The sequence below is a fragment of the Solanum stenotomum genome, chromosome 11, assembly GCF_019186545.1.
Source record: "Solanum stenotomum isolate F172 chromosome 11, ASM1918654v1, whole genome shotgun sequence".
NCBI lineage: Eukaryota > Viridiplantae > Streptophyta > Magnoliopsida > Solanales > Solanaceae > Solanum > Solanum stenotomum.
Window position 1 is genome coordinate 36,206,886 of NC_064292.1, and position 26,945 is coordinate 36,233,830.

At 30.5% G+C, this 26,945-nt stretch overlaps 2 protein-coding genes across 2 annotated transcripts in view; one reads left to right on the plus strand and one right to left on the minus strand.

Annotated features, from left to right (window-relative positions):
• LOC125844869 (immune-associated nucleotide-binding protein 9-like) overlaps positions 1 to 26,945 on the plus strand; it is a 947,253-nt gene that overhangs the window by 322,239 nt on the left and 598,069 nt on the right. The gene's annotated exons all lie outside the window — the stretch shown is intronic.
• LOC125844864 (patellin-3-like) lies at positions 4,566 to 7,093 on the minus strand. Its single transcript, XM_049524221.1, has 4 exons — positions 5,720 to 7,093; positions 5,410 to 5,534; positions 5,177 to 5,318; positions 4,566 to 5,093 (listed from the first exon to the last, which is right to left on the minus strand). The coding sequence occupies exons 1-4, from the start codon at positions 6,986 to 6,988 to the stop codon at positions 4,842 to 4,844; spliced, it is 1,788 nt and encodes a 595-aa protein (XP_049380178.1). The 5' UTR covers positions 6,989 to 7,093; the 3' UTR covers positions 4,566 to 4,841.

The window sequence follows — 26,945 nt, forward strand, 5'->3', positions numbered from 1 at the left end:
CTTAATTATTTAAAATTTGACAACTTTCATCATTTTGTTAAAATTTGTCAAAAACTAACAAGTTCTTCACAACAACATGTACGGTTCACACTACTCTCAACAAATTAAACTCTCTAAATCACCCAATAAATCAATTATGTTCATTCTACATACATCTAAAATAATATTATAATTTTTTTAGTAACAACATTTTGCATTGTCTTCCTTTGAATTAGCAACTTTATTTTTATTTACTTTTCATTTGATTTGATATCAAAGAAGTATCAATGGAAATGTTTTGTTTTCATTGAATCTGCAAAAAGTGGTGAGACTTTTACTTCTAAAAATGAAAAATGAAATTTGAGTACTAGAGATCAAAATTACTTGAATCTTGATCACCTCAATTATCAATTTGCCCAAAAAAATATTGTTCTAACTACATTTTGACTTTGCAAGGTGAAGATTGTGTGAAATTAAGCTCCAACTTCATTCAGTTGGTAAAGGAGAAGAGGAGATCATGTCTCCTCGTAGACTCACACAATCCTAACATTATTTTTTTAACAGAAAATACGAGTCTCAAATTTTTTTCGATGCTTTTTCCAACCGGTAATGATATTATAGATTTTTTTTATGAGAATAATATGAATTGCATATGTTTTTGTGTGGAATTTGCTAATTTTTTGACAAATTTTAATAGAGGGATGAAAATTGTTAAGTTTTAAATACTTGAAGGATGTTTTTTTGTTAAAAAGGATAATTTAAGGATGTAATTTAAGTTGGGGGTATAATTTAAGTATGTTTTTAGTCAAAAACTCTCTTTTTTATCATATTTGTGGAGGGTTATTTTGTAAATAATTTTCTTTAGAAATTATGTAATGCATGTTATTTTTTATACACCAAACCAAATAATGCATAAGAAATAATCTCTTCATAACTAATATAAACATCACTAATACACTATATATTTAGCATTATTCTTATACATTCAACCATACAACCCCTAAGTCATTTAACACTTTGTTTGGATGATTGTTACGTATTGTTTCATATTATATTGTATTGTACCGTATTGTTTTAATGAATACAATGTTGGGATAGATTGTATCGTTCTCCGTTATTACATAATGTTACATCTATAATTTGAATGATGAATTAGCCTACAAGAAAGGTAGGATACGGGGTAGATCTATTATGAAAATGTAGGGTAAAAGATGAAATATAATTATTGAATAATAAATAAAGATAAAATGAGAAGAAAATATTAAGGTAACGACGGATCACACCAAATCGGTCGTTACATAAAATGGATCTTTTCCTCGTTACCTAACGATGAGTTTAAACGATACGATACAATAGAATACAATAGAATTTAAGTAACAATCAAAACAAACATTATATTTAAGGTAACAATACAATACAATACAATACAATATAACGGGTAATAACAATCCAAATAAGGTGTNCATGTTATTTTTTATACACCAAACCAAATAATGCATAAGAAATAATCTCTTCATAACTAATATAAACATCACTAATACACTATATATTTAGCATTATTCTTATACATTCAACCATACAACCCCTAAGTCATTTAACACTTTGTTTGGATGATTGTTACGTATTGTTTCATATTATATTGTATTGTACCGTATTGTTTTAATGAATACAATGTTTGGATAGATTGTATCGTTCTCCATTATTACATAATGTTACATCTATAATTTGAATGATAAATTAGCCTACAAGAAAGGTAGGATACAGGGTAGATCTATGATGAAAATGCAGGGTAAAAGATGAAATATAATTATTGAATAATAAATAAAGATAAATTGAGAAGAAAATATTAAGGAAACGACGGATCACACCAAATCGGTCATTACATAAAATGGATCTTTTCGTCGTTACCTAACGATGAGTTTAAACGATACGATACAATAGAATTTAAGTAACAATCAAAACAAACATTATATTTAAAGTAACAATACAATACAATACAATGGGTAATAACCATCCAAATAAGGTGTAAGAATTACAGACAATTTGAAGAAAGAAGAGTTATTTGTCATTTAAACTTCTTGTTGTATTTTGAAACAAAAGCATCCAAGAAACTGGTGATCTTCCTTTACACTCGAGAAAATGAGAAATATTGTTTCTTATCTTTGATAGTAGGTTTAAAATAGTTTCACAAGTGTCAATAAAGCTATTTTAATTTTTAAAATTTATCAAAAATAAACATTTTTATCTCAGTCAAATATTTATCAAATTGTAATTATTAAATTTAATTAAAATATAAAATACTTTTTTAATCAAAACTCAGAACTTGATAATTATCTAGTGAAGATAAAAAATACTCAATTTGAAGAAACTTAAAAGACTAAAAATTACTCAACTAATATCTAAGAGACTATTATGAACGTACTACCAAGATAAAGAACCATTTTTGTCATTTTCTCTCTGAACTCCTTGTAAATATCTCAATTAGCACAAATTTCCAACTGATTTCTTAATAATTTCCCCCTCCACAATTTTCCTCATTTTTTAGGAAAGGTATCAAGAATTAGAGGCAAAAGATTTTAACTTCCACCAAGAATATTTTTGGTTTAGAGAAACAGTTGTACCATGAGTGTCCAAATAACATTATTGGTGGGTCTCTTTCACTTTCTTACAAAATTAGGGGTCATCAAACCTAAAACTACTCATCGATAACGAGAGAAGAACTAACCATATTTAAACTTTGTATTTATTCACTTTTCAAGTATCCATCAATTAGTTTCATACGTCTTTATTAAAATATATATTTTTTAGTTTTTATCCTTTTTTTTAATCATAAACTTTTATTTTTACATCTGGAACATGAAATTATAATAAAAAGTATTTTCTTTCTATTCAAATTAATTCAAATTATCAAAGGATTATGTTCACTCATTTTCTCAAGTAAAGTTTGGTGGGCACAATGATTAGTAGTCTAACTTTAATGATAGTCTTTTTATCTTTTCAGGTTCCACCTTAATCTAGAGCAAATTACATACTAGCGTTGGTCATATTCAAATATTTTGGGGAAATTAAATTTGGATAAAAAAAATTTTGGTCATAATTTTTATATATTTTACTTTTTAAGAAAAATAAACATGAAACAATAACTTATATTTATAAATTCTAAAAATTATCAAAATTATTGATTTTACAGTAAATTGGATAACACATTATGCAAAAGTCATTACACAAATTATATCCATATTTGCACCACAACAAAATACAACTAAAATAGTTAGCTTCAGTGTTTCACACATTAGAGTATATAACATAATCAAATGATAACATTGATTAGCTTAATTTTTTGTAAGTCAGTTAAATCAATAAATGATTTTCTCTGTCCTATGAACAAATATCTTGCTAAAGTTGGATTAAGCAATTAAGGTACCATCGATGAAAAACTTATGTTAGCTAAATCATGTTTTCTCAAGACAAATTGTAATGGAGATTTTTGGCTTTTTGTTTTGAAGTACAAAAATTCTATAGCCAAACAGATTTTACTAAAAGAAAATATTAAAAAAAAAAAAATTATAAAATCTTTGCCAAATGGCCTAAGAATCTTAAAGCTAAGATTACTATGTTAAGTGAAAGACAGATCTTCATACAGATATTTGTTTTCATCCTTTTCTTCTAATAAAAATAAAGTGGTTGGACAGTATTTCTCCAGCTTTTCATATTCTAAAGCATTTTTTGTTTCCACTTTTTCAAAAGAGAAACAGTTTCTACGATCAATTATCCCACTCAAGTGATTCCCATATGCCTTTTTATTATTTTTTTAAAATGCAATATCCCATCAAATCATGTTAAATATTGATAGTATATTTATTGCCCCTTATAAATTAAATAAAAGAAAATGATTCTTTTTAAACCTATTAGGTATAAAAATAAAAATTTGTTAGGTATAAACATAAAAATCTCTTATACAAAAATATAAAAATTAAAACAAGTTTATTAATGAATACTTACAAAAATATTTATCCTGTTAATTGATTTAAATTTATCAATTTAAAATAAAAATATATGCCAAGTGATTATTGTAACTCTTGTATTTGTTTGGTTTGATATAGACGAGAAAATGAGCTATTACGAACACTTACAAATTGAATAAAACAAAACCATCTTTTCAATTCTCTTATAAAGATCTTTGCAAGCAAAACAAAAATTCCCCAAAAAAAAAAAAAACTAAAAAAAAATAAGAGTATAAAAATAGAATAGGAGGGAGAGGTAAGCCAACAATGCTTTAAATAAGTGGTCCCAAGTTTAAGCCTAATCTTCCAAGTTCTAACTTTAGCATCACATTAAATTTACAAAACAATTAATGATCAAGTAGTTTACTGTTAAGAGGAGTTTGAAATATAGTAATAGTAAACAAAATATCACATAATGAAATGATCACATAAAAGACAGAAAAAAGAACAAAATTCTTATGAACAAAGTGACAAAGGAATGTAGGGAGACATTAATTAACAGCAACATGCACAAAAAGAGAAAGAACAGTAAAGACAAGAACACCATATTTACACACAATTTTACAAGAATATATCAACAGCTAGTAATCAAAGTTTTTCTGTCCACATTCCAACCAACACATTACAACCACATTCTGTATACATTGTTTTCTTCTCCATCCATTGCAAACCCCTTACTTACTTGTAGCAAAACAATCCAAAAACAAATAAATATCCCACACTCAAAATTAAATTTAATATCAACAAGAAAAATAGAATTTTTAAAAGCTATGAAAGAACAAAAGAACAGAACCCTTTCTCCTTATTTTCCACTATGTGATTTGATCTTTGAAAGCTTTTCAACAACATATGTTTGTTTTAATCAGAAGGCTTGGTCTTGGATCTGTAGACAAGCTTCTTCCTCTTAGATGTTTGGTTATCAAATGTAAGCACCACTTTGCCTGCTTCTGGCGCGGTGTAGTTGTTGGTGATCACTGTTTCATTTGCTGCTGCAATCTTTCTTGATTTCTCGACGATGATCGTGTATCCGCCTTCAGCACTTGGCACAAATTCAGCTCCATAACACACATCCCATCCAACCACTCTTGCTTCCCACACCAAATTACTCTTCTGCAAGTTACAAATTTTAATCTCTTGAATATCATTCAATATACTCTGACAAATACGTTTTAGCATAGAGGTTGTTAGTATACCTCAGTAACTGGAAATTCAATGGTGTGTTTGGAAGCAGGCTTAACGGTATCCTCAGTGGCAGGGTCAGCAATGGTGAATTCCTGTTCACCCTCCCTGCTAAGTCCACCATATTGAACTGGAACTTGCTCAGGGACAATGTATCTGATTGTCAACACACAGATCAATATTAGGTTGAAGATCATCATTCAATTGAAAGAAAACACCACAAGTTAAAAAAGAGTAGTCCACTGACTTGAAGAGAGTCTCAGCAGATCTTGAAGCACCAGCAAACACAAACTTGCTCTTGGTCCTGGTAGTGAAAAGTGCATTGATCATTCTGTAGTAAGCTGGATACCACCATGGCACATTGATGAATACCTTCATCATTACCATCAACATCAAAGTCCGTCCAGTTAATTCACAATTGACAAAGTAAAAGTTACGTAATAAATTAAAGATTTCCCCCCTTTTACAAGTGTTAGAATGGACCGTAGTTAATAGAAATGATGAGATACTTTGATACAGTAGTATTGCATTTATTATTGAAACAGACGAAAGTATACCTGCTTGGCAACAAATTCAGGGTAGTTGTCCTGGAGTAACTGAAGTGCACGGTTGGTAGCCTGGCGAAGTTCTTTCTTGTAAAGGTAAAGTCCAGGTGAATTCTTGAGATCAATAACCTGAACAAAAGTGCATATGCCATCAGGGCTAAAATCAAGATTCCTGATTGATTTCTCCATGAACTGAATACGCCATCTAAGAAACTTGTTCATTTTCTCCTTGTCAGCAAAAGTATTCTGATACAATTCATTGTCCTGAAATGCCCCGAATGCATTGTAACACACTGGATGTCCTTCCTTGTCCACACCATGATTGTACACCACTTTCTCTAGTCCTAGTCCTGACAGATCTTCTTCCAAAAGTTCATCAATGTTAAACTCCTTACGCCATGCTACCACACTCTTCAGCATAGCAAAAGCTTCCTTCACCTTAAAATCTCTGGCTCGGAGGAACTTGAGAAGGATCACATCACTTCTCTCATCAGCTAATAAAGGAATTCCCCAGATGGAAACTTCTTCTGGTGCTACATCTTCCTCTGTTGCTGGGACTTCTTCTGCCGGAACTGCTGTCTCCTCCACCGGTGCAGTACTGGTGGCAGTCACTTCAACAATCGTCTCTTTGATTTCTTCAACGGCTTTAGAACCATCCTCCTCCTCTGCTGTAACCGGAGCTGGTGGTGGAGTTTCTTTCTTCTCTTCCACTACTACAGGTGGAATTTCTTTCTTCTCTTCCACTACAGGTGGAGTTTCTTTCTTCTCTTCTACCACTGCCGCTGGAACTGGTGGTTCTTCCGCGATTGCCGGAGTCTCAGCTGGTGCAGCATCGGTGCTGGGTTCAGATTCTTTCTTTTTCTCCTCCTCTGCCACAGCAGCAGCTACAGGTTCTGCTGCTTCAACCTCTGGTTTCTTCTCCTCCTCCTTGACCGGCGGGGGTGGTGGTGGAGCAGTGAATTCATGCTTGTTCAGAGCATCTTGAACCAACTGTTTCAACTCCGCTAAAGCCTTTTGCTCAGGATTTGGTAGTTCCTCAACTTTATTGCTCTCTTCCTTAAACGAAGCAGATTCAGTAACTGGAGCTTTTTCCGTAACAGTTGCAGCTTCAGTTTCCTCAGGCACCGGAACAGCAGATTTTTCCGGTGTCTCAGGAACAGGTACCGGTTCAGATTGAAGGGTGGATTCCTTTTCCGGCACGGGGACATCAGAGACGACAACCTCTTGAGTTGTCGCCGGCGTAGTTTCATCAGAAGCAGGTTTCTTGGTTTCTTCAGCCATTTCTTGATTTTCCGGTGATCCTACAATAAAAATCTCAATAGAGAAGGGGTAAAGAAGGTATTTTTAGACGTGGGTATGAAGTTGTGGAGGAAGTGATGGTAGAAAATGGTGATGGTGAGTGTATGTATATGTATATGTTGTATAGACGTGGTGGGGTAGGAGTGGGAGTGGGGGTGAGGGGTGAGGGGTAAGGAACAGACTGTCTATGACTTGGTTTGCCAGCTCGGTATCTCTCTAATCATGGGGTCCACGACAACCTCAAACCGCTAATTTAGCTATAATTATTTGTATTATTTTTGAAATAATTTACTTTCAATTTTTGAAAATATGGTATGAAATGTAATCATTGTTAGCTAGAATCTTCTTGGTATTATATATATCATAGTTGGCCTCCATCAACTTTCTAAATTCCTTTATGATTTCATCAAACTTGCCTTTTTTTAGTTCATATTCATTTAATTACTTGCCTTTTTTAAATTCATATTCATTTAATTTCTTGCTTCTGCTTTTTGTTAATTGAATTAATATGTTTTAATTCACTATCTTTTTCTTTGATAATATATTTGGCATTTCATAGGGCGGCGGCCGGCTTGTGGTTACGCCCTAGAAAATGGTTGATGTATATTTGGAAGATTTAAGTTATATTATTATTTATGATGAGAATTTTAATATTCCTATTAATTTAATGTTTATTATCAAGTTAAAAAAATTTACTTTCTCTTTTTCGATTTATGTAATATAGTTTTATTGGATACAAAATTTTAAAACTATGAGAACACTTAATGATTGTTTGGATATAAAAATAAGTGGACTTTTTGTCAAATAAATGAACCCAACATTTGTAAAATATTAATAGTTTTAATATTTTTTTAATAAAATGTGTCATTATTTTTATAACTAACTAAAAAAAAATATGTCATGTAAAATAAAAGACGGGTATAAAAATGAAATTTACCTACTACTCCCTCCCCACGATTCATATTAAGTGAATTTTTTTATAGTTCAAAATAAGTGAATAATTCAAGAAAAATGTTGGAACTTTTTTTCATATTTACCATTTATTTAATGAGTTTCTTAATTACTTTACATATTTTAGAAAAATAATTTAAAAATTAATAGAGGAAAGTAACTTTTAATTCATTTCTTTAAATATTTTTCTTATAAAATATTGTGACATACCTCCAATAATTCACTTAATATGAATGAGAGAGTATTATGTAAGTCAATTTAATTTCAAAATAAATATTATAAATGAAGCTTGAGAAAATTATTCCCTTCCATTACCATCTTTTTTATTGTTTATATGTATAGATAAAATATATTTTATCAACACGGGTTATGATGTAGTGGTGAAATTGTTTCATCCTTAATTAGAAGTCTCAGATTTGATCTTTGGGTATGAAAAAAGTTGTGTTGGAAGCGCCACCCTGAATGAGCACGGTAGTGCGCGATCCAGATTTAATCGGAGCTCCAATTCGAGCTCTAAACACGGGGTGAAAAATAAAAAAAATTCATTATACTTTAACCTAATACTACAAATTAGTGTATGCATTTTATGAATTGATTTTTTAGATGATCACTCAATTATTTCTTTTTTCTTTTTGCTGAAGAAAGATTGTTTCTTGAGATATTTTTTACACAAAATTTAAAAATATAAAGAAATTTTAAATCTTATAATCTTAAATTGAAGATAGACAGAATGCACCAAAATATTCTTTAATATTATGCTCTGTAAATATGTCATTTGAAAAGTTAAGATTAAAAATTATCTAAAAAGATAATATTTTTTAAAATGAACTTAAAAAATTTATAAAACAAATAAAATGAAACAAAAGAAAATAATAAATATTAATTAAGTAACCTATTATTTTATGGATATCTTTATAGCTCCAAGTAAGTTTACCAAGTTTGTGGTGATATGTAGTCTCTCATGAAACCATTCTTATTCTTAGGTTTCCTCTGTCTTTAATATTTATCTTAAGATTAGTGGTTTATGTTGTTTTCCCTCTTTAATTGGTTTGGATGGGGGAGGGAGAGAGAGTTGCCTTCCAACTTCCTATGCCAAATTTCTATTTCTTTAATGTTATAGTGTTACTCCAAGTTTTCTAACATGTCTTTTTCATGATTTAATTTATTAACTTTGTAGAGGAGTATGTGTTCCAAAATATCATGAAAAATCCATTCCTCATCTTTAGTCAAAATATCAAAAGGATAAGATTAGGTAAAAGCATACAAGTCTACTTCAACCAACAAAAATAAACCATCATCAAATTTCAAAACCATGGGCAACCTTGAAAACACAAAGACAATGTGTACAAGACTCAAGAGTACACAATTATTTCAAAGCTTCAAGGGATGGCATAAAATAATTGTTCATATTCAATTTAAATTTTTTTGGCACAATATATTATTCATATTCAACGTTTATTTAAAACTAATAAAATTAACAAAATTAATATTCAACACACTTATTTTATTTTCCTATGATTATTACTATACATTTATACTTTAATTTATTATTCAATCATATAAATATAAATATCGTATGGTAATAACTTTTTCTTTTGAATTTTTTGATTACACAACAGTTCAACAAAGTGTATAACAAAAAATAGTACCAATATTTAAATTTTATAAATTTAACAGTATAATTATTACCCATCCTTTTCAAATTTTTTTCTTATTTGACAATACTTTAATTTCAACATCTCACATAATATATTTAAGGTCATAAATTAAAAAATATTGTGGTATATTATATATATCCTTAGCAATCACAAATATTTTTTAAAAACAAATTATTGTGCCTAGTAAATTAAGACAAATTGAAACAGAAAAGAATATATAAATCTATAATATGTATGTAAATAATATTACGTACACACTAAATATATAACGGTGAATATTATAAATGATTATGATTAGGTGGTTAAATATATATTTTTTTAGAATGTTGGACTAAAAATAAAAATAGAATTCTTGGCTATTGCCATTTTATAAGGATGATGAGCTCAGATTGAATCCCAAGATTTTATTCCTCAATCCAATTACAGCAGTAGCCACGCTGACATGCCTGTCATCAAATATTTAAAAATTAATTTCCGTAGACCGTTTAGCTTCGTGACACGTGTAATTCGAAGGCTATCCTTGTCATCAACCCAGGTAACCAGTCTGTCAGAGAATCCTCAAATTTTTGTTTTGAAAATACCCAACCAGGTTTTTCCTCATCACTTAATTAGTACTCCCGAAAAATCTTTTTTGCCAGAAAATTTGGTCAGAATAATATTTTATTTATATTATTTTATTTTTAAAAATATTTTTACCCTTTTAATTTTAATACATTTTAACTAAAAATGAAAAAAGATCAGTTTGTTTTAAAATAAAAAATATTTTTTTAAAAAAATTTCTAGCCAAATTCTGATCAAATTTTCTAGCCATTTAGCACTTGTTCAAACTAAAAATAGATATTCTTTAATACTGTTTCTGTCCACTTTTAATTATCATAATTTGTTCTTTTAGAGTCAAACTATACAAATTTTGATTAATATTTTACAATGTATTTTTTTATCATATTAATATGCAAAAAATTGCAATTTATAGTACTTTTTGTATAGTTTTGGAATATCTAATTTTTTTTGTTTAAATTATCAAATTAATGTAATCTAATTTAACTTTGAAAATTAGTCAAATTGATTTTTGAAAAGCACAATATGACAAATAAAAGTGGACGAAGGGAGTACTTTATTTGTCACATATTAGTTGATCATTTTACTAAAAATAGTTTCATATTAGTTGATCACCTTACTAAATCAAGAAAACATTAATTAATTTTTTTCTATATTACCCTTACAATTAATTCTTTTTGAAAGTGTTCACATTTGTTTATAAAATTCCTAAAAAAAATTTTATAGGTGAATTGGCAAAATTATTTCTTATTTATGATTTTTTTAATATGTGTGTAAAAAGGAAAGAGATCAACTAATATGGGACAGACGGAGTACTTGTCATTCCATAAAACCAATGCATAAATGACATTATTTTTCTTATTTTACCCGTTAGAGTTATCAGCTTTGAAAGTGTGAATTTGACCACCATAGGAAAACTAAATGATTAATTCATGTTTATTGATCAATGTAATTAATTAAAATAAATAAATCTATGTTCATTTATTAAAATGTTGACTTCAAAGAACACTAAATAAGGGTACAATGATAAATTTACCTAGTTTTTAAGCGACGTAAAATCTACTACGGTGACAACTGAATAAGAACGGAGAGTACTTTAAACTGGATTACTCATTGATCCCAAAAGCGACTAATCCCTCTTATACAACTTTAATTTAATACTAATTAATAAGTTACTTCATCCATTTCAAAATAAGTGAAATATTGAATATTTTTCATAATTCAAAATAAGTGAATTGTTCAAAGTTTAAGAGAGTTATTGTAAGAAAATTTCCTCATTAATATTTTTAGGTGATAATTTTAAGAGAATTAATTGTTTATATTTATGATTTTACTTTAAAATATTTATATTTTCAAGAATAGTTTAAAAATAACTAAAAGAGAAAATAAAAAGTGGTATTCAATTATGTACGCCCTAATTTTTTTCTTAATATATTGCCTCGATAATTTCTTATTTCCAAATAGAGTGAGGTAACTAATTTCTGAATACGTGATTGTATGTGTAATCCATGCTAATACTATAAACGTTTTAAATTAGTATAAAAGTATTATAACATGTGAAATAAGTTATATGAAATTTGAAGGAAAATATTAGGGGCCTCAATGAGACGGTTCAGTCAATTATTTTTTAAAAATTATACCATTCTAACTTTTTGGTTATTTTATACTAGGGGCTTCAATGTATAACTAAAATTAAATTTTTAAAACCATCCCAATTATATTGGTTTCTCTTTGTTATCGGTACGATTCAGTTAAATTTTGATTTTTTTCACTTTTAAAATATCAGCTCAAAATATACGATTATTAAAATATTTTCTTTTACAAATATGTTCTTGAATAAACACTTCAATTCTTCACCAAGAAGTCAAGAATGTAAAACCTTGTTGTCGTAGTGTTTGATCTTAAATATTTAATAAGAGTGCTTGCATATGTTTTGTCGTATTGTTTGATGGAGTATCTATTATAGTATCATTTAATTTTGAACCTAATTAAATAAAGGCTAATTAAAGAGTAAAGATCCAAAGTCGTCCAGATACCAGAGGCCCAAGACCTAAGGTATATTTATATTTGAAAAATGTTATAAAATATATTCATATATTAAATTTAACTTATTGTTAATATATAAAATATATTTACATACACTTAAGGTTAGTCGGTTTGGTTCAGAATTTTTTTTGGGTAAAAGCAATTTCAACAAAATACCATAGATTAACGTCAATTAATGCATTAGAAGACTCAATAAATCATAATCAATCATAATTTGGAAGAAACCCATATTCATTGAATTGAAACCCTGGTTTGATAAATTGAAGATTGAATTGAGAACTTGAAATCTTTAGGGACCCCATGGCGGAAAGGACTCCATGGGTGAATACACGCATACCTTGATTCTAGAAGCTCAAAAAGAATGAAAGATTGGAGACTTGGATGAACCCTAGTTCTTCTTCCTTGGACTTGAGAGGATTTGGAGAGTGAATTTGGTTAAGTTTAGGGACTAAAGGATAATGAGTTGAAAATAGGTAAATTGGGGGCTTAAAACGTTTATAAGGCTTAGGGTAGAAGTTAAAACGGCATTGTATTGGGTTAAAACAATTAGGAAAAGACCCAACATACTGGACACCCGTAGAAAGGTTACTTGGACCCTTAGTTTAACCAACTTTTGGTGGAACCTATGTACGGCTCGTAGGTCCTCCTACGGGTCCGTACATGCCAATCGTAGAAATCAACTTTGATCCTCAAAATTTCAGTAAGTCTGGCACTCACCTACGAGACTTATCTATGACTCATATAATGATTTACGGATCATCCTCGTAAACCGTTAAAACGGGTATTGGGACTTGATTTCAAAAGTTATTTTCCCACTTCCTACGATTGCCATCTACGGTCCATATAAGCTTATACGGTCCGTAGATGGGGACCAGTAGACACCAACTTCAACCCCAAAAATTTTATTTTTTACCTTTTTTCCAAAATCTGAGGTGTTACAATACCAAAGGTAAATCTAAGTATTACTAAACCAAACCTAGTTGGACCCATATAATCCCAGAAGGTACACTCATGCGCAACTTTAAAATAAAACCTGAACAGACCCCTATAAGCTTGACATATGCATAGAATAGCTATGTCTATAAGAAAGAAGTGCCTCTAACCCAGATCCCAAAAGTATACGTTGGGCCTCGAACCCCAAGTGATAGCCTCTTACTAGAGGTGACAACCTAGAACCGCAAAGCATCAACCTTAGACTGGGAATACGGCCTCGAGCCATGAACATTAGCCTCAAACTAAAGATAACAACCTCAAACCGTAAACATAAACCTCGAACAAGAAATTTTTATAGTGTCTGGTCAACTCCCAGCCCCACTAGCAAGAGTGATAGAAGGCACGTCGACTCCGAAGAGGATCTCAAGTAGGCTCCAAGCTACCTTGGATAGACGTTCATTCCCAAAGATATCACAAAAAGCTCTAAGCGTGAAGTACTCCAATTCCCAGAAAGAACATAATCTCCGATAATGTATCAAAGTCGCAGAAGTAGGGAGGGAAGACAGAAGGGTTGATAAGCTACACAAACGCCTAAACTAAGGCTCATTCTATCAGGCCCAAGTCTGTTATTCCAGCCTACAAGGACCGAGTTCATCCGAATGACGTCGGAGACATGCCAAAGTCACAAGGCTCACGGGTCAAAGGCAACAATGTTCTATCCTAGACTAACGCCAAAACATGTTTCATGAGACACGTGTAACACAAGTAAGTCACACAGCATGCTGCACACATAAACAATCCCCAACCAACATGGTACTACGTACCCTCTAAACAATAACAATCAACCCTAAATCATGGTTTCTAAGAAGAAAAACAGAAATAACTAGGTACCTACCCCCAATTCACACTAATCATCATGAACTCACAAATTCAGGCTCAATTTAGTTAGAAAGAAAGATGTAGCCTACATGTAGGTCGACCACGCGCGCTCCAAATCACAAGCCCAAATATTTTCCCTTCATAACACTATCTAGAATAGGATCGTAATGTCAATATGACCGTAGAGACAATAAAATCACACAAAACATAAACAAACCGATTTTGGAGTCCAACAGGAATTATTGGATCTGTGCCAGAATTTCTGAAATTAACTCCGTCAAGAGGTCCTAAACTATGCCTTGAACTTGTGTTCCAAAATTGAACAAAATTCAAGGCCTAAAATAGTGGGAAAAACAATAAGCAAAGAAACCCAAATTTATCACCAAAATGGGGGAAGGGGCAGCAACTTACAAGTGAAATTCACTTCGAATGGAGGTTAACCAACATAACACAATCACTCCACCACGTAGCCGATCGGTGTAGAGAAGTCTGTGTCTTACCTTTAGGAGGCTATAAGGTGTCCTTAGGAGTCTTTCTCTTTTCTATCACTTTCGTGCAATATGTTTATTATTGGTTTCTTAAAATCTAACGTGTTTCACTCATTTCACAGGATGCCTTGTATGCGCCACGAGGTAGCTCAGAGTAGGGGTCGACCTATCATGCTATGTAGGGGTGCGGTACCACCCCTAGAGAGAGAGCATGGTCTGGAGCGCCCATCGGATCCTCCAATAGCCCATGTTCTAGAGCAATCAGTGGGGCCGGTACCAGCTCAACCACCACCCGCACCAACTATGACCCCAAATCTCCAGGTAACCATTGCTCAACTTCTGACCGTGCTTAGGGGAAACATCTTGACCTATTTATTTAAGGCCTAGTCACGAAGGCAGACTCACTTAAAGGCTAAAAATGAGTTTTCTGGGTTGTTTATGGTCCAATTTTGGCGATGGTTGTATGTGTGTGCATCATGCTATGTGACTTACTTGTTTTACTACGTGTATCCTAAAGCATGTTTTGGCCTTAGTTTAGGATAGACTTGTGTTGCCTTAGACACGTGAACCTTGTGATTTTGATATGTCTCCGACGTCGATTGGACAGACTAGGTCCTTGTTGACTGGAATAGTAGACTTGGGTCTGATAGAATGAGCCTTAATTTAGGCATTTGTGCAACCTTGTGGACCTTCTAATTTCTCTCCCTAAATCTACGACTTCGATGAGTTACCGGATGGACTACGTCTTGTAAAGGCTTGAGATTGGGTTGTTCTAGGCTTGGAGCCTTCCAGGATGCTTGTAGGTGGATATCATTCCACAATGACTTGGTCTTGATGTTAGTTGGGGATTGTATGTGACTGTAGCGTGCTATGTGACCTACTTGTGTTACTACTTGTCTCCTGAAGCATGTTTTGGCCTTAGTCTGGGATAGATTGTTGTAGCCTTAGACCCGTGAACCTTGTGACTTTTGCATGTCTCCGACGTCGTTCGAACGAACTAGGTCTTTGTTGGCTGGAATAACACACTTGGGTCTGATAGAATGAGCCATAGTTTTTGGTTTGCTTTTCATTTCTGTCTTTTCTTATTGTTAGTATTATTTTTTGGTTAGTTCTACCCTTGCACTCACTACTTATTGTTATGGGTACGTGTTGGCTTACCTATTGATGGGTTATAGTAGGTTCCTGTTAGGATCAAAAAAAGTAGGTGTAATGCGGAAGCTAGCAGAGCAAACTTCGAAAGGATACGAGTAAGAAGAAAAATGAGAAATATGCCATAAGACACAAAGATTTAACGTGGTTCGGTCAATCGACCTACGTCCACAAAGGAGATGAGCAATCCACTATAATTATGAGAATACAAAATATAGAGAGAAATAACCTCAACCAATTCACTCGGAATACATGGGAGGTTCACACAAGTGATAACGTATCACTTGTGACCCACAAATTCTCCCTCTAACCAAAACTCTCAAAACCCCTAGGACTACATTGTGAATGTTGATTAAGTTAGAATGAACAAGCCTCTATTAATAGAGTCCTAAACCTTTTCCTACCAGAAAAGGACTAGTCACTCCTAAACCTCTTCCTAAAAGGAAAACCTATTTATGATAAGAAACTTAGGGGAATTAATACCCAACAGTTCCATCCTAACTCGGGAAGTCAAATCATGACATTACCCTTCAAAATACCTAGGCGTTCCTTTCACTACCAAGAGGACCAAAGTAGTACAACACAAGCCCCTGATAGAAAAAATGCTTGCAAAGATAAAGTCATGGACTGCTAGATTCCTATCTATGTTGGCATAGTGCAGTTAATCAAAGTTGTACTCTTTTGAGTTTAGATTTTCTGGTCACAAGCCTTTCTCTTATAAAAAAAAATGGTACAAATAGTAGAGTTCATATGCAAAAGGTTCTTATGGTCTGGTGGAGCTGACACAATAAAGACTGCTCTAATCGCTTGGGAAAGACATTGCAGTCCTCAAACTGCTGGAGGTTTGGGCTTTCTTGATATAGCAACCTGAAACAAAGTTGCTATATGCAAACATATATGGAGTGTGTGTTTAAAGAAGGGCAACTTGTGGGTAAAGTGGATCCACAACTGCTACATATAAAATGAAAATGTATAGGAAACAAAGCTACCCCTGCCTCATGGATGATAAAAAGATATTAGCTTCTACAAGACCTTTGAGCTGGCTGGTTATAGACTACAAGATGTAATGCAAATGTCTTAATTCAGCATAAGACTTGTTTATTAGAGACTGAAAGGTGATATACTAAAGGTAGAATGGAGAAAGATAACCTACAACAACCATGACCTACAAAGATGGAAATGTATCTTGTATTTGGCTATTTAGAGCAGATTACAAACAAAATATTAAGTAACAAAATATATAGATTAAAATATAAAAATATTATGATTTTAAAAGAAGTATAGTATATAAAAAAATAAAGGTTGATAGTGTAAGGGTCTAGAATAGGCATTTAAAAAAGTCAATTAGAAAAGGGGGTCGGGGGGTGGGGGGAGATTGATTTTTTCTCAAAGTTGAGGGGGGAGTTTGATTTATAAAGTAAAGTTTGGGGTTGTACATGATTTTCACTCATTTTAAATGTCAAAACCAATGTAAAACTAAAGAACAAATATTCAACATTATTATCATTCGTGTTGAATTAATTATTTTGTGTTAGCATTAGTATTGATTTAATTTTGATTTGAATTTTATTAGAGTTACTAATATTTATGGACTACAACTTTTATTGGACCATTCAAAATTCTAATTTATAGACTATAATTTTTATTGGATCATCCAAAATTCTAAGTCCTCAAAAAAATTGAAATAATATGTTAAGAGATAAAAATTATGAAAACAGTATAAGAAATATTTAGAAATTATCTCAAAGTAAATACTTTTTTGTATAAAATAAATTAAAAAAATTATTATATCATATATCATATTCACATATATATTACTCCTAAAAGTGGAAAACTCCTAAGTGCAAAGTTGGATTACCATTTTATTTCTACATTCAATCATAATATTATAAAATATTTAATTAATTAAATATTAAGTACCTAATCATATTAAATTATACTAAATACTAAAAGTGAGAAGGTGTTAAATTAATATAATTCATTCGTTTAAAAAACAATGCATTAATTTTCTTAGTTACTCTCAAAAGGTTAAGAATTTGGAAGGTTACTTTGTGTGGTTCAATAATATGGACTAGATTCAAATGCATGTATAATGTATTCTTTCAAAATCAATGCATTGATTTCCTTAATTAATTTGAAAAATAGATAAGTAATTTGAAAAGTTATCTTTCATGTATAATTATAGATCAGATTCATATGATGCCGTATAAAATGTATTTGGACAGTCATTTCCTAAAGTTATTTATACGCTAACGTATAATGCAATGAAGTCATAGAGATTTGTAAGAGTCGACACAATAATTTTATGGGTTACAAAAGTTTAAGAAAAATACAAGCCACTCTGATTAGAAAATGATTCTATTCACTTATATTTATTGTTATTACAAAGCATAATCTTAATGGAAATTGATATGAGATGAGGATGAAAGGATCATTCTTGACCCATTTATTTTATCGGGGGAGTCAGTAAGGCCGAGAGGGTTCATTCAAACCCTCTTTGACGGAAAATTACACTATTTATACATATGGTTTAAATAATTTTTTTATGTATATGTAGCATATGTTGAACCTTCGTGTGTTTAGTTCTTCATATTTTGAATCCCTTTTAGTAAAAATCTTAGTTTTGCCACTGTTTTATTTAATATGTTTTTCTCACCGTTGTTTCTATTATTAATGTCTAAAAATCATATTCTATATGTTCAATTGTGTACTAAATGACTCATGGTTCATGTTGACTATTTGTTGCAATTTAGTGATTTTTTACACAGATTTATGCTCAATATTGGAAGTGTCGAAAACCATAACATGCAATACCATTTTACCCCTACACTAAATAAAAATATTATGAAATAGCTAATCAATTAAATATTGAATAGTAATNTTTTCCAAAAAAAAATTGTATCTATTTTTATTTTTCTCCTTCAATTTACTTAAAATAATCTATACATAATATATCATATGGTTACTTAATTTATTAAAGATTAATATTTTAATTACATAATGATATATATGAAGCCTAACAACTATACTTTAATTCTTATGTTATGGCATTATAATTATAGTTGATTAGATTAATTAATTTAATTAAAGTAGAAGACAAAACAATGTATAAAACTCTTCAAATTCAGTGACTCTTTGAATTTTGAAACTAAAAATAAAATTTATGTGTCATGATTCGATGTGTCTCATTATTGAAACTCTGCCAATTCAATGACTCTTTGAATTTTGAAACCAAAAATAAAATTTATGTGTCGTAATTCAATGTGTCTCATTATTGAATTTTGGTAGGTGAAAAGATAGTTAAATATCACTATAAATACAAGTAAATTATAGCCACAATTTGCTTGTCCCTAGATCATCATATTCTTTTTTTTGTCATCTACGGTTCTCTAATCTTCTTTCTAGATAAATATATAACATATCGTCAAGAAGCTAACTGAGGAGAAGAACATGTAACATCATTTTGTCATTTTGAAGCTAGCTTTCTTACAATAGAATAGTCGAAGTTAGAAGTATAAGAGATAAAATCATGAAAAAGAGAAGTTTTCTTACAATATAGTTGAACTTAGAAGTATAGAAAAGATGACCTATTCCTTGAGATCTTTTGTTTATTAGTCATAATTTTAAATTTTCTTTTCCATTTTGGAGTCAAGGTATGATTGTCCAAATTAAATTTGGTATGCAATTCACATTTTTATGTAATTCTTGTATCATTTTGCATTGTTGTGGAAATTTATTTTTATTTATCATTGTGTTATTGTTCTAGTAATTGTTACTTAATCGGCAAAACTTCTATTAATGTATGATGAGTTTGATAATACTAGAATAATTTATGCAATATGCTCAGATATCCATATTGTCAATTGTCTAAATTCAAATTAATTTAAATAAAGATTTCTAAAAAATTGTTTCTTTGAATGAAAAATTTTAATTATGTTACTTTATTGTCTATCTATTGTATTGTTGCGAACACATACATATATTGTTCATTTTCACCCTTTTTGTTTTATGTTTAGTTTTTCTACTATTTGTATGAATGAGATTAACAACTTCATTTTCAAATAAAAATGACAGTTCCATTCATATTTGTGTGACACTAAGCCTAATAATTTGATTAAATATAAGCACTCTATATTGATGGTAGTTTTCTGCAGTGTTAAAACTCAAATGGTTGGTGTGATGACATTGCTTTTGGATATTTTGATTGTAATATTATAAGAATGAAGTAATTAAACTTCATTTTGTTTAGATTTTAGTAATATAAATCAGCAAGATTATTGAATATTCTACCTGAAGTATATTGTTCAATTGTAACATTATAGTGTCTTTTGCAATTGTTTTATATTGTTGCAACATATATTTTCACATGGAACATTGTATTTTTTCTTTCAAATTGGAAACACTTGCACATGTATGTTGTACTAATATTCATGTCATTTTAGAAAGTTTGAAACATATGCGTTGCACATGTCCATAACTAGTATATTACTAAAAGTGGGAAGCTCCTAACCTCAAAGTTGGATTACCATTTTGCCCTTCCACTTATCCTAACCTCAAAGTTGGATTACTGTTTTGCCCTTCCACTTAATTAAAATGATTAAATGTATAATTAAATAATAATATTTTAATTACATAATAACATAATTTGAATTCCAAGAGTTATACTTTAATTCTTTAGTTATGGCATTACAAATTTCTTTTGTTTTCTACTTTTTTTAGCTTCCATATGTTAAAAAAACTTTTCATATCCTTTTACCTTCAGTAAAATCAATAGCTTTAGCATTTGGTCCATTATTAATTTATTATAATGCTTTGTTCTTTAAAAATGCTCAAAATTTGGTGTGTGCACAACACTCTCTGGATAACGGTATATTCTTTTTATATTAGTTTCTTCAATTAACTTTCCTTTAAGTTGTGTAGACCTCAGTTTTGCTTATATATATTTTTTGTTCTTTTCTGCTCTTTGTTGTTCATGGCTTGCATCTTCAATCTTCAGATTTTGTTTTATATTAATTACGTGACTTATTTTGTGTGGTCTTCTTTTGAAATTCTTACATCTGCTCAATTTTTTTCTTTTTTTAAAAAAAAATTATACTAGTTAACATAGAATACACGTGCAACACACTTATTCGAGAACTAGCTTACTATAATGATAATGATTTTATTCCAAGAAACCAACCTTTGTTAAAATGGCATTCCACAATTTGCTAACACCTCCACACATAGAAAAAGAAACAATTTGACTCCTAGCAACCATTCTAGCAATATACATTCATGAGGTGGTACAATTTCATAACTATAATCATCACAATATTCATCTTCTTATACAATATAATCAACATTTCCATAATAATCATTCTTCAATAATGTTTATGCCTACTATGGCATATACAAATTAAAATTGGAACCACTAAATTCTTAACTATTCAATATTTGAAATTCACTAGCTCGACTACGGATAACTTGTTGCTTTACAAATAAGAAAACTATAAAAGGACATAGCGGTGCACAAAACATTCTCCTCTTCGCACAGAGTTCAGTGAAATGATGCAACCTAGTGAGGTGTGATATACGCAATCTACCTTGATGCTAGACTCAACAACTAATTCCATGATTCAAATCTGTAACCTATAAACAACACTGGTATAGTTAATTATTTTTTTCCAAAAACCCAGTCTTGATTAAAATAGCATTCCTCATTCTAATAAGATCTCTTACCTTAAGTGTCCTCCCAACACCTTCACACATAGAAGGAGGATCAATTTGACTCCTAGCAACCCTCTTGACCAAATATTCATGTGGTGACAACATTTCAATATCATCACAATCTTCATCTTCTTCAACACTTCCACTATAACTATCATTCTTCATGAATGTACTTGATGATTTCTTTTTGTAAATCTTGGACCTATCAGAAATGTTAATAGGAGATGATGATTGTTTTGGCACATGAGTAGACTCATTGTTGCTAATTGTAGCAATTTTAGCTTTTGAGATCATTTTTTAAGTAATTGATAATTTCTTCTTCACAACATGTTGACTCCATACATCTTCTTCTTGAAAATCTCCATTAAATACCATTGATTTTCCTTTGCTACAAAATAAAACTCTACCATGAATCATGATGTTGCCAATAGGAGGGAAATTCTTTTTTTAAAAAATAAATAAATAAGAGAAAACACTATTATCATGAGTTAATTCTCACAAAATTTCAAGAAATGAAAAAAAATTGGTTTCTTGAATGTGTTTTTAAGTTCTATGTATTGTTGGTGTAAAAATACTTATACATTCAAAGGCTATGTTGCTCGAATCCTTCAAAAATAGTCCTTTTTGGAGAATCCAACACGATTGTGGCAACAATTTTGAAGAGTTCAAGTAACACAACTTGCTTGTGCGTATAATTTCTACATCGACGATAGCTAGCACTTCAGAATCATTCACGAAATCAACATTTTTCACGTAGCACGTATCATTTAACAAATCAACATTTTTCCTACAATGTCGCAGTTGTGTGTCGAATCCTACAAAAAAATATTTATTTTTTTAGGATCCAACGCGAATGCAGCAACAACATAACAATCAAGTCATTAATAAGATAATAACATATAAATTACTATAACATACATGAATTGCTAACCTTACAAAAATGTTACTACTAACTTGATAATATAAAAATTATTTTCACTGACTATATATATAACTATTACTCTTTGAGTACTAAGAACCAACTAGCAAATTTTCTCAAATATTTATAGGTCTAGTTGGGCTTCTTGGAAATCATCAAACACAAGAACCTTCTTTGACTTTTGGCCAAATAGCTCTTAAAAAAGGGAAACTTTTTTATCCTTTTTTCTAAAAAAAATGGTACGTTGAATTGAAGAGCATATTCCACAAAAATCCCAGAAATTATTTTACTGTGGGTTACAAAATTCCATAAAAAAAAAGAAGAAAAGAAATACACAAATTTCAAATGCTTATATTGTAAGGGAAAAAATGACAAAAATAGAGAAATAATTAATAACAACAATAAACGTACTCAATGTAATTTCAGAAGTGAGGTATGAAAATGTGGTGTATATGCGTGCAGTAGTAACTCCTATTTAGTGAAGGTAGAGATGTTGTTTCTGATAATCAGCGACTTAAATAACAACAATAAATAATGCAATAATTGAAGTAAAGAAAAAATAGTAATATTAAAATTGAAGAATAAAATAATCTCATAAATGAAACGTGGGAAAATAAAGTATATATGCCTTTCTCGTAGCTTGTCACGAGAAAAAAAAGCTTTCGAAGCAGAATTGCACGAAAATAAATCGAAAATAAGAAAGATACAAAATAAAGCAGAAGAAGCCTAAAAGAAAATAATGATTTCATGAAAATTTTAGTTCCACTATGTGTTCTCATGAATTTCATTTCACTTCAAAAATTGTTTGTAACTGAAACTTTAAAAGGAAAATTGAGGAATTTTTGGTACATGAAAGTTTAAAAAGTGCCCACAGAATATATAAAGTTGTAAAACAAAATAGTAAGATTAANTGATTTCATGAAAATTTCAGTTCCTCTATGTGTTCTCATGAATTTCATTTCTCTTCAAAAATTGTTTGTAACTGAAACTTTAAAAGGAAAATTGAGGAATTTTTGGTACATGAAAGTTTAAAAAGTGCCCACAGATTATATAAAGTTGTAAAAAAAAAAAAGTAAAATTAAGATCCCATGGGAATTCACAAAAGATGTTAAAGTTGCCTATTTTCAGTGAATATTTATTTTAGGGATAAGACACAAGTATTTCAAGATTATGATCGAAATTTTAGACACACATCTTAACTAAACTCAGGTCCTATTATTCCCCAATTCATTTTATTTTGTAATTTGATATATGTCTTTTTTACTTACGTGACATTCAAGCATCTCGCACGCGCCTCAACTACGTGAAATCTCGGGTTCTACATAAATTTAGACTCTAACTATGATTTATTTCAATTGAGCATTTGAATATGTGATAGAATTAATATTCATATCATATAATTTTATTTTAAACTTATTTTTTAAATATATATTATGTATAATCTCAAACGTCCAATGTGTAATCATATGAGATATACCACCTCATTTAATCATACACTCTATATCAATTGAAACATGCAAAAGATTTTATAGCTTATTGAGGTTAATGTGTATAATTATTAAAGGAGATGATTAATTTAAGTGGCTAACGTATCTATGTAATGAGTGCTTAAAAATATACATAGATCTTTTTTCAAAATTTTAGTTGAATGTTATGTGTTTAGGTGCTCAATCAGAAACAAGTTATTGTATAATAAATTTCAATTTGTTAAAATTAAAACATAGTTTTGTTTAATATTTAGAACGAGGCCCTTAGAGAAACTTTAAATTTATTCTCCAACAAATTATAAGTTATGAGTTTCACCCATAGAATCAATTAATGATGTTTGTGTCAGAGCAAATTATCCGTGTCACGCATTTTTTCAAGAATCCTTTTGGATCTTATATAAATACAAAATGCTTTCTGAACTGAACTATCGTATTCTTTTTTTTTTATTAAATACTTAATTTGTATGTGATAGACAAATGGGGTCAGATACAAAAATTAGTAAGAGATTTGTGCAAAATACATAATCGGATAATTCATAGAGATTTGTGCAAGTTGAATCTAATAAATGTTCTGTTCATTTGAACTCAATTTTAATTTACAGCTTATATATTGAAAAAAAAATCATTATACAATACTCAGCAAGCACCCCAAATGACTCTAAGTTAAGTAATACAAAAAACAACTACTACACCACACAATCCGAACCTCCATAAACTGCAATCTGCATAGAATCAACCAGCCCATCCTAACAATCTCCACACAATAACAATAGAATACATATAGAACATTACGACTTGCACCTCAACATATATAAATGTATATACCATGACAATTTTCTATAATTTAACAATCACAAGGCCACAACATCACTGATGAATATCATAATACAAGGATGAAATGTAATACAATGTAGTGAAATGTCATATAGAGTGATGCATGTCTGTTCTAATGATACCCACCCACTGAATCTTAGTCTTGGATTCATGGGGAACATATTTGTCATGCAATCATCACAGCGTGTGAAATAATCCTTGATATTAAGGAATATGTCACAGCGTGCAACACATCCCTCGAAATCATAGTATACATCACAGTATGCGATACGATCCTCGATATAATAAAAATTTTCACGACGTGTGACACGTTCCTCGAAATGATACATTCTCTTGTGATTTTCTTATTTTTCATCAACATCACATAGTGCCCATCATAACAGCGCCTCAGTTCCAATACAAATAGGCATGTACAAATACTCAATGAAAGGATGAGATTCCAACACCAACAACTAATCACAATTAATCAAGGTACTTCATCAAGGTGAATTAACATAACCATCCAAGTATTCAAGGCACATCATACAATAGTATAACAATAATTCTTTTTTTATGCCACAATATCAACACTAGTATTCATTCAATATTTAATAAGAATAGGAATATTACTAATCCTTTCTTCAATTTTCATTACTCACATTTACACAACAAGGCATACAAGGTTTAATACACTTAATGAAGGGTCAAGAGGTCCCCTTGCCTTAAGGTGGAGAAATCAAATAGAAACTTGAACATTTCCTTCACGTCAATTCACATAATCTACACCAAATAATCAAATATAGAATACCCATAAGAAAATATGAACAATGACGCCCATAATGTTGATTTTAAACATCGGGTTCGAAACATTCCAAAAAGTCAATTATGAGCGCCAAGGATAAATCTGGAATTTATGTTAGTAGAAAATCATAATACCCAAAGTTTTTGAAACTCACAAGTGAAATCGTAAAGAAAGACGAGTTGAAATCATGATCAAAACTCTAATTTACTTAAAACACAAGTTCCCAAGAAAAACTCTCAATACTCAGGTTCGAAATTCCGTCTCAAACATAAAATATTTCTTGAAAATATCTTATTCATGCTTAGGTAAGTTCAAATATGATATTTTATTCCAAAATGGAGTCAAACCTTGAAATACTCAATTTATCAAACTTTAACTTTAACGGAAAAAGCTCAAATTCTTATGCTTATACGCGGTTAATATGAAGAAAATAATTGATGAATCAACAAGCTATGTATGCCAAAAATTAGTTTATCCATAACACGAGGATCATAAATATACATTTTTCACAGAAAACTGAATTCAAATCGATAAAATTTTAGTTTTCCCCAAGAACTTAACAGATAAGGAAAGAAAATCAAATTAAGAAATCATGAGAGAAAGCCTAAATATGGATTGGATACTAACCCCTATATTAAATCTAGAAGAATGCCGCAAGAATCATTCCATTATGAGCTCTAGAACTCTCAATATGCTCAAAATACCAAATGAACACACTCTGAAATTTTAAATACATGAACAACAATATTTACATCTGAAACCAGTAAGTTAAATTTTTCACTAAAAGAGTTGTGACTTCCTCATACAATAGTGAGATGATCCAATTATTTTTTGTAAATGTCTTAAATAATGATATGAACTTGTATATTCAACCGAAACTCAATTTTGTGTTCGTTTGTCCAGTCAAATTATATTATTTCTGCTCAGTAAATAATTATTTCATATATCGCGATAAAAGTCCAATATTATTTTAGAGAAAATGCACTAACATTTGAAGATCAATCCTATAATTTATCATCAAACTTTCAGAAGTTTCAGAATAATTTATCGATCTTTAAAACTAATAACGAACCTCTTAGTTGACACAAATTGCTAAAACAACTGTCATAGCACCTAGAAAGCTTAGAAACTCACTCAAAACTCATTCGGAACCTCCGAAACACAAACCAAATATGCTACTAGCTTGAAAATAATATTTGGACTCAATGAAATCATAAAACTCTCAAACAAGGTCAGCTTAACCCGATGTTGACTAAAGTGAACTTTTGTAATGACTTGAAAAGTTAACTTTGGTCAACCTTCTTGGAAGACGTGCTCAGATGAAAATTCTGACAGCTAGGTTAGCTTCGGAAGATCGATTTTGGTCTAGAACGACCCTTTGTTCACTTCCCGAGGCTTTAGATAGCAATTGTGGAATCCGGTTCAAATGATACTGGGTGTGGGACCCACTTTTCGTCGAAGCGAGCTCCAAATGGAAATTCCGCCTTCACCATTGAGTCCGAAATATCGTTTCCAATCAGATTCCATATAAGGTTTGTATTTTTCCGACT

Bases quoted from the DNA above. Each gene is read 5' to 3' on its own strand.
- LOC125844864 (XM_049524221.1), bottom strand. From the start codon at position 6,988: ATGGCTGAAGAAACCAAGAAACCTGCTTCTGATGAAACTACGCCGGCG. The intron at 5,535-5,719 runs GTATACTTTCGT...GTAATGATGAAG, and splicing joins CTGAATTTGTTGCCAAGCAG to GTATTCATCAATGTGCCATG. The intron at 5,319-5,409 runs GTCAGTGGACTA...GTTGACAATCAG, and splicing joins TCTGCTGAGACTCTCTTCAA to ATACATTGTCCCTGAGCAAG.